We start from the raw sequence: 13,867 nt of genomic DNA on the forward strand, positions 1-13,867 counted from the left end.
GCATTGTAGACGGTGTCCCTGAAGCGTTCCCATCTCTCTTGGGCATCAGTACCAGAAGAACCCTGAAGTGAGGTCTCCAACAGGCATGCAAACTCTCTTACTTTTGCCTGGTCCCTTGTCTTGCTGGTGTCAATGCGAGGCCTGCCCTCTTTTTTGGAGCGGTGCAGCTTCCTTGCACACAATTTCACCTTGCTACATACCAAGGAGTGGTCGGTGTCGCAATCAGCACTTTGAAAGCTGCGTGTGATCTTGACGCTGGGAAGGCTGGAACGCATTGTAAGAATCAGGTCAAGCTGATGCCAGTGCTTGGATCGTGGGTGTCTCCAGGAGACACTGTGTTGGGCCTTCGTGTTGAAGAAAGTGTTGCTGACGCAGAGTCCTTGATGGCAGCAGAATTCCAACAAGCGTTGCCTGTTTTCATTTATCTTGCCTATGCCAAACTGGCCCAGACAGGTAGGCCAAGAGTTGTAGTCAGCACCCACTCTGGCGTTGAAATCAACAAGGATGAAAAGAGATTCATTTTATGGAATGTTCCTGACTGTGTCATTCAGATCATCATAGAACTTGTCTTTGATTTCCACAGAGGATGTTAGAGTTGGCGCATAGGCGCTAATTAAGCTGACTGGTCCTGTTGAGGTATGGAGCTGGAGAGACAGGATGCGCTCAGTACCCTTGGTAGATAGGGTGATGGACCCCAGCAAGCTGTTTCGGACAGCAAACCCTACTCCATGTTCTCTGGACATTTCCAGCGATTTTCCTTTCCAGAAAAAAGAGAAATCTCTTTCCCTCACAGATCCCTTTCCCTTTTACATCCGGGCTTGGGACCGGCATTGGCGGAGTATATTATAACATTACTATAACAACCCTAAATAAACATGTTAAGCCCTGATCTACACTACATTACTATAACATCCCTAAATAAACATGTTAAGCCCTGATCTACACTACATTACTATAACATCCCTAAATAAACATGTTAAACCCTGATCTACACTACATTACTATAACAAATTTAAATAAACATGTTAAGCCCTGATCTACACTACATTACTATAACAAATTTAAATAAACATGTTAAGCCCTGATCTACACTACATTACTATAACAACCCTAAATAAACATGTTAAGCCCTGATCTACACTACATTACTATAACAAATTTAAATAAACATGTTAAGCCCTGATCTACACTACATTACTATAACAACCCTAAATAAACATGTTAAGCCCTGATCTACACTACATTACTATAACAAATCTAAATAAACATGTTAAGCCCTGATCTACACTACATTACTATAACAACCCTAAATAAACATGTTAAGCCCTGATCTACACTACATTACTATAACAACCCTAAATAAACATGTTAAACCCTGATCTACACTACATTACTATAACAAATCTAAATAAACATGTTAAGCCCTGATCTACACTACATTACTATAACAACCCTAAATAAACATGTTAAACCCTGATCTACACTACATTACTATAACAAATCTAAATAAACATGTTAAGCCCTGATCTACACTACATTACTATAACAACCCTAAATAAACATGTTAAGCCCTGATCTACACTACATTACTATAACAACCCTAAATAAACATGTTAAGCCCTGATCTACACTACATTACTATAACAAATTTAAATAAACATGTTAAGCCCTGATCTACACTACATTACTATAACAAATTTAAATAAACATGTTAAGCCCTGATCTACACTACATCACTATAACAACCCTAAATAAACATGTTAAGCCCTGATCTACACTACATTACTATAACAACCCTAAATAAACATGTTAAACCCTGATCTACACTACATTACTATAACAACCCTAAATAAACATGTTAAACCCTGATCTACACTACATTACTATAACAACCCTAAATAAACATGTTAAACCCTGATCTACACTACATTACTATAACAAATCTAAATAAACATGTTAAGCCCTGATCTACACTACATTACTATAACAAATTTAAATAAACATGTTAAACCCTGATCTACACTACATTACTATAACAACCCTAAATAAACATGTTAAACCCTGATCTACACTACATTACTATAACAACCCTAAATAAACATGTTAAGCCCTGATCTACACTACATTACTATAACAACCCTAAATAAACATGTTAAACCCTGATCTACACTACATTACTATAACAAATCTAAATAAACATGTTAAACCCTGATCTACACTACATTACTATAACAACCCTAAATAAACATGTTAAGCCCTGATCTACACTACATTACTATAACAAATCTAAATAAACATGTTAAACCCTGATCTACACTACATTACTATAACAACCCTAAATAAACATGTTAAGCCCTGATCTACACTACATTACTATAACAAATCTAAATAAACATGTTAAGCCCTGATCTACACTACATTACTATAACAAATTTAAATAAACATGTTAAACCCTGATCTACACTACATTACTATAACAAATCTAAATAAACATGTTAAACCCTGATCTACACTACATTACTATAACAACCCTAAATAAACATGTTAAACCCTGATCTACACTACATTACTATAACAAATCTAAATAAACATGTTAAACCCTGATCTACACTACATTACTATAACAACCCTAAATAAACATGTTAAACCCTGATCTACACTACATTACTATAACAACCCTAAATAAACATGTTAAGCCCTGATCTACACTACATTACTATAACAAATCTAAATAAACATGTTAAACCCTGATCTACACTACATTACTATAACAACCCTAAATAAACATGTTAAACCCTGATCTACACTACATTACTATAACAAATCTAAATAAACATGTTAAACCCTGATCTACACTACATTACTATAACAACCCTAAATAAACATGTTAAGCCCTGATCTACACTACATTACTATAACAAATTTAAATAAACATGTTAAACCCTGATCTACACTACATTACTATAACAAATTTAAATAAACATGTTAAACCCTGATCTACACTACATTACTATAACAAATCTAAATAAACATGTTAAGCCCTGATCTACACTACATTACTATAACAAATTTAAATAAACATGTTAAACCCTGATCTACACTACATTACTATAACAAATCTAAATAAACATGTTAAACCCTGATCTACACTACATTACTATAACAAATCTAAATAAACATGTTAAACCCTGATCTACACTACATTACTATAACAAATCTAAATAAACATGTTAAACCCTGATCTACACTACATTACTATAACAACCCTAAATAAACATGTTAAGCCCTGATCTACACTACATTACTATAACAAATCTAAATAAACATGTTAAGCCCTGATCTACACTACATTACTATAAAAAATTTAAATAAACATGTTAAACCCTGATCTACACTACATTACTATAACAAATCTAAATAAACATGTTAAACCCTGATCTACACTACATTACTATAACAATTCTAAATAAACATGTTAAACCCTGATCTACACTACATTACTATAAAAAATTTAAATAAACATGTTAAACCCTGATCTACACTACATTACTATAACAAATCTAAATAAACATGTTAAACCCTGATCTACACTACATTACTATAAAAAATTTAAATAAACATGTTAAACCCTGATCTACACTACATTACTATAACAAATCTAAATAAACATGTTAAACCCTGATCTACACTACATTACTATAACAACCCTAAATAAACATGTTAAGCCCTGATCTACACTACATTACTATAACAAATCTAAATAAACATGTTAAACCCTGATCTACACTACATTACTATAACAAATCTAAATAAACATGTTAAACCCTGATCTACACTACATTACTATAACAACCCTAAATAAACATGTTAAGCCCTGATCTACACTACATTACTATAACAACCCTAAATAAACATGTTAAACCCTGATCTACACTACATTACTATAACATCCCTAAATAAACATGTTAAACCCTGATCTACACTACATTACTATAACAAATCTAAATAAACATGTTAAACCCTGATCTACACTACATTACTATAACAAATCTAAATAAACATGTTAAACCCTGATCTACACTACATTACTATAACAACCCTAAATAAACATGTTAAACCCTGATCTACACTACATTACTATAACAAATCTAAATAAACATGTTAAACCCTGATCTACACTACATTACTATAACAAATCTAAATAAACATGTTAAACCCTGATCTACACTACATTACTATAACAACCCTAAATAAACATGTTAAACCCTGATCTACACTACATTACTATAACAAATCTAAATAAACATGTTAAGCCCTGATCTACACTACATTACTATAACAACTCTAAATAAACATGTTAAACCCTGATCTACACTACATTACTATAACAAATCTAAATAAACATGTTAAACCCTGATCTACACTACATTACTATAACAACCCTAAATAAACATGTTAAACCCTGATCTACACTACATTACTATAACAAATCGAAATAAACATGTTAAACCCTGATCTACACTACATTACTATAACAAATCTAAATAAACATGTTAAACCCTGATCTACACTACATTACTATAACAACCCTAAATAAACATGTTAAGCCCTGATCTACACTACATTACTATAACAACCCTAAATAAACATGTTAAACCCTGATCTACACTACATTACTATAACAAATCTAAATAAACATGTTAAACCCTGATCTACACTACATTACTATAACAAATTTAAATAAACATGTTAAACCCTGATCTACACTACATTACTATAACAAATCTAAATAAACATGTTAAACCCTGATCTACACTACATTACTATAACAACCCTAAATAAACATGTTAAGCCCTGATCTACACTACATTACTATAACAAATCTAAATAAACATGTTAAGCCCTGATCTACACTACATTACTATAAAAAATTTAAATAAACATGTTAAACCCTGATCTACACTACATTACTATAACAAATCTAAATAAACATGTTAAACCCTGATCTACACTACATTACTATAACAACCCTAAATAAACATGTTAAACCCTGATCTACACTACATTACTATAAAAAATTTAAATAAACATGTTAAACCCTGATCTACACTACATTACTATAACAAATCTAAATAAACATGTTAAACCCTGATCTACACTACATTACTATAAAAAATTTAAATAAACATGTTAAACCCTGATCTACACTACATTACTATAACAAATCTAAATAAACATGTTAAACCCTGATCTACACTACATTACTATAACAACCCTAAATAAACATGTTAAGCCCTGATCTACACTACATTACTATAACAAATCTAAATAAACATGTTAAACCCTGATCTACACTACATTACTATAACAAATCTAAATAAACATGTTAAACCCTGATCTACACTACATTACTATAACAACCCTAAATAAACATGTTAAGCCCTGATCTACACTACATTACTATAACAACCCTAAATAAACATGTTAAACCCTGATCTACACTACATTACTATAACAAATCTAAATAAACATGTTAAGCCCTGATCTACACTACATCACTATAACAAATCTAAATAAACATATTAAACCCTGATCTACACTACATTACTATAACAAATGTAAATAAACATGTTAAGCCCTGATCTACACTACATTACTATAAAAAATCTAAATAAACATGTTAAACCCTGATCTACACTACATTACTATAACAAATTTAAATAAACATGTTAAACCCTGATCTACACTACATTACTATAACAAATGTAAATAAACATGTTAAGCCCTGATCTACACTACATTACTATAAAAAATTTAAAAAAACATGTTAAACCCTGATCTACACTACATTACTATAACAAATCTAAATAAACATGTTAAACCCTGATCTACACTACATTACTATAACAATTCTAAATAAACATGTTAAACCCTGATCTACACTACATTACTATAAAAAATTTAAATAAACATGTTAAACCCTGATCTACACTACATTACTATAACAAATCTAAATAAACATGTTAAACCCTGATCTACACTACATTACTATAACAACCCTAAATAAACATGTTAAACCCTGATCTACACTACATTACTATAACAAATCTAAATAAACATGTTAAACCCTGATCTACACTACATTACTATAACAACCCTAAATAAACATGTTAAGCCCTGATCTACACTACATTACTATAACAAATCTAAATAAACATGTTAAGCCCTGATCTACACTACATCACTATAACAACCCTAAATAAACATGTTAAACCCTGATCTACACTACATTACTATAACAAATCTAAATAAACATGTTAAACCCTGATCTACACTACATTACTATAACAACCCTAAATAAACATGTTAAGCCCTGATCTACACTACATTACTATAACAAATCTAAATAAACATGTTAAACCCTGATCTACACTACATTACTATAACAAATCTAAATAAACATGTTAAACCCTGATCTACACTACATTACTATAACAACCCTAAATAAACATGTTAAACCCTGATCTACACTACATTACTATAAGAAATCTAAATAAACATGTTAAACCCTGATCTACACTACATTACTATAACAACCCTAAATAAACATGTTAAACCCTGATCTACACTACATTACTATAACAATTCTAAATAAACATGTTAAACCCTGATCTACACTACATTACTATAACAATTCTAAATAAACATGTTAAACCCTGATCTACACTACATTACTATAACAACCCTAAATAAACATGTTAAACCCTGATCTACACTACATTACTATAACAACCCTAAATAAACATGTTAAACCCTGATCTACACTACATTACCATAACAAATCTAAATAAACATGTTAAGCCCTGATCTACACTACATTACTATAACAACCCTAAATAAACATGTTAAACCCTGATCTACACTACATTACTATAACAAATCTAAATAAACATGTTAAACCCTGATCTACACTACATTACTATAAGAAATCTAAATAAATATGTTAAACCCTGATCTACACTACATTACTATAACAACCCTAAATAAACATGTTAAACCCTGATCTACACTACATTACTATAACAAATCTAAATAAACATGTTAAACCCTGATCTACACTACATTACTATAACAACCCTAAATAAACATGTTAAACCCTGATCTACACTACATTACTATAAGAAATCTAAATAAACATGTTAAACCCTGATCTACACTACATTACTATAACAACCCTAAATAAACATGTTAAACCCTGATCTACACTACATTACTATAACATCCCTAAATAAACATGTTAAACCCTGATCTACACTACATTACTATAACAACCCTAAATAAACATGTTAAGCCCTGATCTACACTACATTACTATAACAAATCTAAATAAACATGTTAAGCCCTGATCTACACTACATTACTATAAAAAATTTAAATAAACATGTTAAACCCTGATCTACACTACATTACTATAACAAATCTAAATAAACATGTTAAACCCTGATCTACACTACATTACTATAACAAATCTAAATAAACATGTTAAGCCCTGATCTACACTACATTACTATAACAACCCTAAATAAACATGTTAAACCCTGATCTACACTACATTACTATAACAATTCTTATTCTTATGGCGTATTGCTTTAATAAACAAATAAACACTGGGACTGCACACGTGACTGGTGTGCATTACTTGATTAGGCCAGTGTAACAGGAAGCGCGTGCCCGAGTTTCTATCGCGCGCGGGTCCTGGCGGTGCGACTGTTGCCATGGTAACTTAGAGCCAGTAGTCGCGCGGGTTGCCAGGGAAGGTGTTTAAGGCTCGCGCAGAAAGTGTCGCTCTGAACGGTGAAGGAAGCGACATAGCTGATTGTACAATAACGCGTTTATATAAGAGGGTTTAAGAAGAGGAGAAATGACGGAAAGAATAGCGCCCTGCGGTAACCTGTGTGATAAGAGCTCGCTCCTGCTTCGCTATTATAACGGTAAGTTTGGCACGAGTGTCTGGGTGCATTTATAATGAATAGCACTGGGCTTCAAATCCACACTGGTTACAGGGCTTTGTTACAGGACAAGGTGCATGAGATATTATTACGTCATAATGTTCCGTTTTACCACGTTAATACGGGTTAAATAATACATTTATACCCTGGCCATAACCCGAACAAAGTTTATTGATGAATACATGATGTTGTGTTATTACGTTGTAGTCAGTGTAGAACAGTGGTAGCACAGTGGTTAAGGTACAGGACTAGTAATCAGATAGTTGTTGGTTCAAGCCAGCTTGCCACTGTTGGGCCCTTGAGCAAGGCCCTTAACCCTCAATTGCTTGCCATGTACTGTCTCAATTGTAAGTCGCTTTGGATGAATGTAAATGTAGTCTAGCAGTTAAGGTACTGGACTAGTAATCAGAAGGTCGCTGGTTCAAGCCCCACCATTGCCAGGTTGCTGCTGTTGGGCCCTTGAGCAAGGCCCTTAACCCTCAATTGCTTGCGATGTATACTGTCTCAACTGTAAGTCGCTTTGGATAAATGTAAATGTAGTCTAGCAGTTAAGGTACTGGACTAGTAATCAGTAGGACCGTCGTAAGTATGGCATATGGCCAATCTTGTAAAATCAAATGGATTTTACAAGCCAGCTTGCCACTGTTGGGCCCTTGAGCAAGGCCCTTAACCCTCAATTGCTTGCCATGTATACTGTCTCAATTGTAAGTCGCTTTGGATAAAGGCGTCTGCTAAACACTGAAAATGTAAATGTAGTCTAGCAGTTAAGGTACTGGACTAGTAATCAGAAGGTCGCTGGTTCAAGCCCCACCACTGCCAGGTTGCTGCTGTTGGGCCCTTGAGCAAGGCCCTTAACCCTTAATTCCTTAGACAATATACTGTCACAGTACTGTAAGACGCTTTGGATAAAAGCGTCTGCTAATTGCAGAAAATGTAAATGTAATTATATAGCAAATTAGTTCCCACAGTATACACCAGCAGAAAATGTAAATGTAGTTTATTGGAATGACATCTGACTGTTTTAATAAAGTAAATGTTTGGGTTTGTTTGTATTCTTGGCAGAGATTACTAGTCCATGTACTTTGTAATGGGTGCAGTCAAACTAGCCCTAATTACAGTGGGGGAAATAAGTATTTGATCCCCTGCTGATTTTGTAAGTTTACTCCCTTACAAAGACTTGAACAGTCTATAATTTTTATGGAAGGTTTATTTTAACAGAGAGAGACAGAATATCAACAAAAAATCCAGAAAAAAAACATTAAATAAAAGTTATAAATTAATTTGTATTTAATTAAGGGAAATAAGTATTTGATCCCCTACCAACCAGCAAGAATTCTGACCCCCACAGACCGTTTATGTGCCCATGAGGCACACAAATTAGTCCTGTCCCTGTATAAAAGACTCCTGTCACAGAATCAGTTTCTTCCGTTCAAATCTCTCGACCACCATGGGCAAGACCAAAGAGCTATCAAAGGACGTCAGGGACAAGATTGTAGACCTGCACAAGGCTGGAATGGGCTACAAGACCATCAGCAAGAAGCTTGGTGAGAAAGAGACCACTGTTGGTGCGATAATTCGAAAATGGAAGAAATACAAGATCACAGTCAATCACCCTCACTCTGGAGCTCCATGCAAGATCTCACCTCGTGGGGTAAGAATGATTCTGAGAAAGGTGAGGTCAGTCCAGAATTACACGGGAGGAGCTTGTCAATGATCTCAAGGGAGCTGGGAGCAGAGAAATGCTGGATATGACCCCAAGAACACCATCCCCACTGGGCATTTCTCTGCCTTCAAACACAGCGAGTGGAGTTGATGCCAAAGAGCTCAATTTTGGTCTCATCTGACCATATCACATTCTCCCAAGCTTTCTCTGAATCATTCAGGTGTTCATTGGCAAACTTCAGACGGGCCTGTACATGAGCCTTCTTGAGCAAAGGGACTTTGCGGGCACTGCAGGATCTCAATCCATTACGGCGAAGTGTGTTACTAATGGTTTTCTTGGTGACTGCTCCCAGCTCCCTTGAGACATTTTTAGCATTTAGCAGACGCTTTTATCCAAAGCGACTTATGAGTTCCATTTTTTACAGCCAGTCTGGGTGGGTGATTCCTGACTTGTTCTAGCTATTACATAGTGGGCTGAATAAATGCAAACCACTTTAGCACATTTTATGATTTTATGATTTCCAGCATACCTGATAGTTTAACTACATATAGTAAATAAGTTTAGTTACACAATATGCACCCGCTTTTCTGCACAGGGCTGAATGTAAATGTAAATTTTTACTAAATTATTTTTATATTATCTCTGTGTGGATGGATGGTCGTTGTTAACGTGCTTAGTGACAACAACATACATGTTTTGATGACTGTACTGGGACCATCGTAAGTATGGTATATGGTAAATGCTGTTGTAAAATCGGACTAAATAACACATTATATTCTGGTTTATTGAAAACCTGCTTTTGGATTAAATCTGACTGTTTTCTATAATAAAGTAAATGTTTGGGTTTGTTTGTGATCTTGGCAGAGATTACTAGTCCATGTACTTTGTAATGGGTGCAGTCAAACTAGCCTTAATTATATGTGCATCAAAAGGTCACAAGCTATAATTATTAATAATCACTAACAAGGAATTATAAGGCTAAGCCAGAAAATTGGGATCAAGGCCAGTACATTTACATTTTCGGCATTTAGCAGACACTTTTATCCAAAGCGACTTACAGTATACAGTCCAAGCAATTGAGGGTTAAGGGCCTTTCTCAAGGACCCAACAGTGGCAACCTGGCAGTGGTGGGGTTTGAACCAGCAACCTTCTACTTACAAGTCCAGTACCTTAACTGCTAGGCTACAACTTCCCAGTACTGGCTATAAACGATGAATTAGTGTTGGACTACTTTTATGACTTTTATGAAATCCATTTTTTACAGCCAAACTGGGTGGGTGATTCCTGACTTGTTCTAGCTATTATATAGTGGGCTGAATGAATGCAAACCACTTTAGCACATTTCTAGTATTTTTATGGTTTCCAGCATACCTGATAGTTTAACTATATAGTAAATAAGCAATAGTTTAGTTACACAATATGCACCAGCTTTTTCTGCACAGGGCTGAATATAAATGTCAATTCTCACTAAACTTATTTTCATATTATCTCTGTGTGGACGGATGGTTGTTGTTAACGTGCTTAGTGACAACATTATTAAGGTTTTAATTCCTGTATTAGACATCTGACTGTTTACTATAATAAAGTAAATGTTTGGGTTTGTTTGTGATCTTGGCAGAGACCACTGTTCCATGTACTTTGTTATGGGTGCAGTCAAACTAGCAATTATATGTATAATTAGTGCTATGATACAATATTTAAAATAATTAACAATATTTAAAATGATTAATAATAATTAAAATAATTAACAATAATTAAAATAATTAACAATTTGAATGTCCTATTCAATTACTGAGGTGAATTTCATCACGCCTAAAGAAAGAAGGACGATTACAAAATAGATTACAATTATCCAAAAAGACTAGATTATGGGAAGAACATGACTCCTGTAGCCAGCTGTGCAGAATCAAAGTGTGGCTAAAGCAGCCAATTCCTTTTCCCGGAGAATAGATCCAGGACTCAAGAAAACTAAACAGCTTATTCAAATCATCCTCTGGTCATGACTTCTGGTCATGGATGTTATTACTTTTAATGTAAATAGTCACATTCTGCACAGAAGTGGGCTTTTCTTTCTTTTGAGTTGACAACGGCTGAATTTTATCTAATATTTCTGACTATAAATCCCCCTACAATCAGTGATGCTGGTGGAAATAGCCATAATGAGTCTGGGTAGGAGCATACACCCTGTTAGTGAACTGGCTGTAGCATTAGTAGATTAAACTAATTATGACCAGTGTAAGGTCACTGTGACAGATGGGTAGGATGGGTGACAGATGGGTGCTGAGAATAGCAGGGTCATAAACTAAAACTAATGTTATTCCTGCAAGTTAATGAAGCTTCATGATGATATGAGTATTTGCACATTTTCACAGGACAGGACCTATTCCAAAGACTGTAACATCGTGTATAACAATCACACACCACAGCTTTTGTAACAAGCTCATCTGCCGTTGAGATCAGTGGCATGGCCGGGTTATGAAATCATGTCCTTCTGCCCTGCCAAATTTTGCTGACAGTTGGGGCATGGAGGTGCAAATGATTGATGTGTCAGTTTCTCTTATCTGATGAGTCACCTGCACCTTGATTGAGATTGAGTTGCCCCAGAGGTGGCATGATGTCTTCTTTCTGAAGCAGACCCCATGTGTAAATCCATGTTGAGCATATGCTTTTTTTGCTGTTGGTTTTGTTCTACTTTGGTCATGCATCCTGTGATTGGGTGCATTCTTTCTGGCCTCCATGGTAAAAGTATCAGGTGCTCTAGTGTTTGAGTGTTAGTTTAGCCCATCTAATTATTGGTTTGTTTTTCTGATTGTGTTTATCTGTGTCTTGTTACCCTGTGCCTTGTGTGTATACAGGCTATACCTTGTAGGTTCAATTGTTCTATGCCTGGGCTTAACCAATAATTCTGTGCCTCATTTTCTAACATGTTATATCCTATTTTATTGTTCTTGTTGTCTATTTTCTGTTTTGTTTTTTTTACCTTTATTTGTTGCTTTTATGCTACTCATCTGACCCTATGTCTTGTTGGGTGAAATACTATTTGTGGTCAGTTTTTCTTAAGCAACTTTAATTAAAGTCTCGTTACTGAAGCAACAGTAGGACTGAGTGATATCATCAAAATCTTTTCATATTATAGTTATGTTTTACATCCTTTGATTTCAACATTGATGGATTCCTGTTGCTGTTTCCTCTTACACCTTTATTACACCTTAAACAGATCATGTAAACCTTGTCAGTCAATAAAAACAGTGCATGTGAAAGACAAAAGTTCAAAGAGATCCTAGAATGGGTTTAAAGCTAACATTAATTCAACTTGTAAAGAAATAGCCTGTACGAGCCACTCAGGGGGCGCAGCGGTAAAAACACACACTGACACCATAGCTGGAATCTCGAATACATTGTAGCGAGTCTCAGCTCTGCCTGCCGGCTGGGCTGAGCAGCCACATGAACGATTGGCCTTTCTCATAACTAATGCAATTACGACCTCTGCTGGCTGATTGATGGCGCCTGCACAGAGACAGGAAAAGAGTGCTGTCAGGGTGTGTCTCTCGGAACATAGTGCTAATTCGCACTGCACAAAATGCATACTGCTGTGTCCCACGTTCCCATGGGTTAGCTTTGTTCTCCTCAATCAGAGCGGGGAACGGCATTGGTGGAGAGGAAGAATGACGCAATCGGGCAATTGGATGCTCTAAAAAGGGAGAAAAAGGGGGGAAAATGCATAAACAAAATATAAAAAAAGAAAAAAGAAATAGCCTGTATGCTACTATTTTTAGCAACATCTGTTGCTTTTTGGATATTGTTTTAAAAGTTTTAAAACAGCTAAAGATTGAAAAAACCCAGGCCCTTTTCTTGCTGTGAGGCTACAGCACTACCCACAGTGCCACAAGTGTAGATTAGGTAATCAAATTAGCCTAAGAATGGCACAAATTGCCACCTGGTGGAATAAATGTTCAAAATATATTCCCCAACATCTGCTATCAGATCTGAATGGCAGAGCAACATAATTCCCTTATTATTATTCTCTGTTGTCCATGATAACTGATGTTTTCAGTAATTGAGCAGAAGTCTGTTCTTTCTGTGGGTGTTGAATACAAGCATGCATCATAGGCCTTTTTCCCACTGGTTGGGAAGGACAGTTAATCAGTATGTCAACAGCACAGTACAGACTCTTGTTTATAGTATAGGTCGGGTT

General features: G+C 34.9%; 1 protein-coding gene across 1 annotated transcript in view; it reads left to right on the forward strand.

Moving 5' to 3' along the window:
• Positions 1 to 7,827: 7,827 nt before the first annotated feature.
• Positions 7,828 to 13,867, forward strand: part of eml2 (EMAP like 2) — a 39,846-nt gene continuing 33,806 nt past the window's right edge. The window contains exon 1 of the mRNA XM_063016603.1: positions 7,828 to 7,991. Within this exon, the coding sequence (XP_062872673.1) occupies positions 7,922 to 7,991 (70 nt within the window). The 5' untranslated portion in view covers positions 7,828 to 7,921. The remainder of the gene's footprint in view (positions 7,992 to 13,867) is intronic.

This window comes from Trichomycterus rosablanca, chromosome 20 (genome assembly GCF_030014385.1).
Source record: "Trichomycterus rosablanca isolate fTriRos1 chromosome 20, fTriRos1.hap1, whole genome shotgun sequence".
Taxonomy (NCBI): Eukaryota; Metazoa; Chordata; class Actinopteri; order Siluriformes; family Trichomycteridae; genus Trichomycterus; species Trichomycterus rosablanca.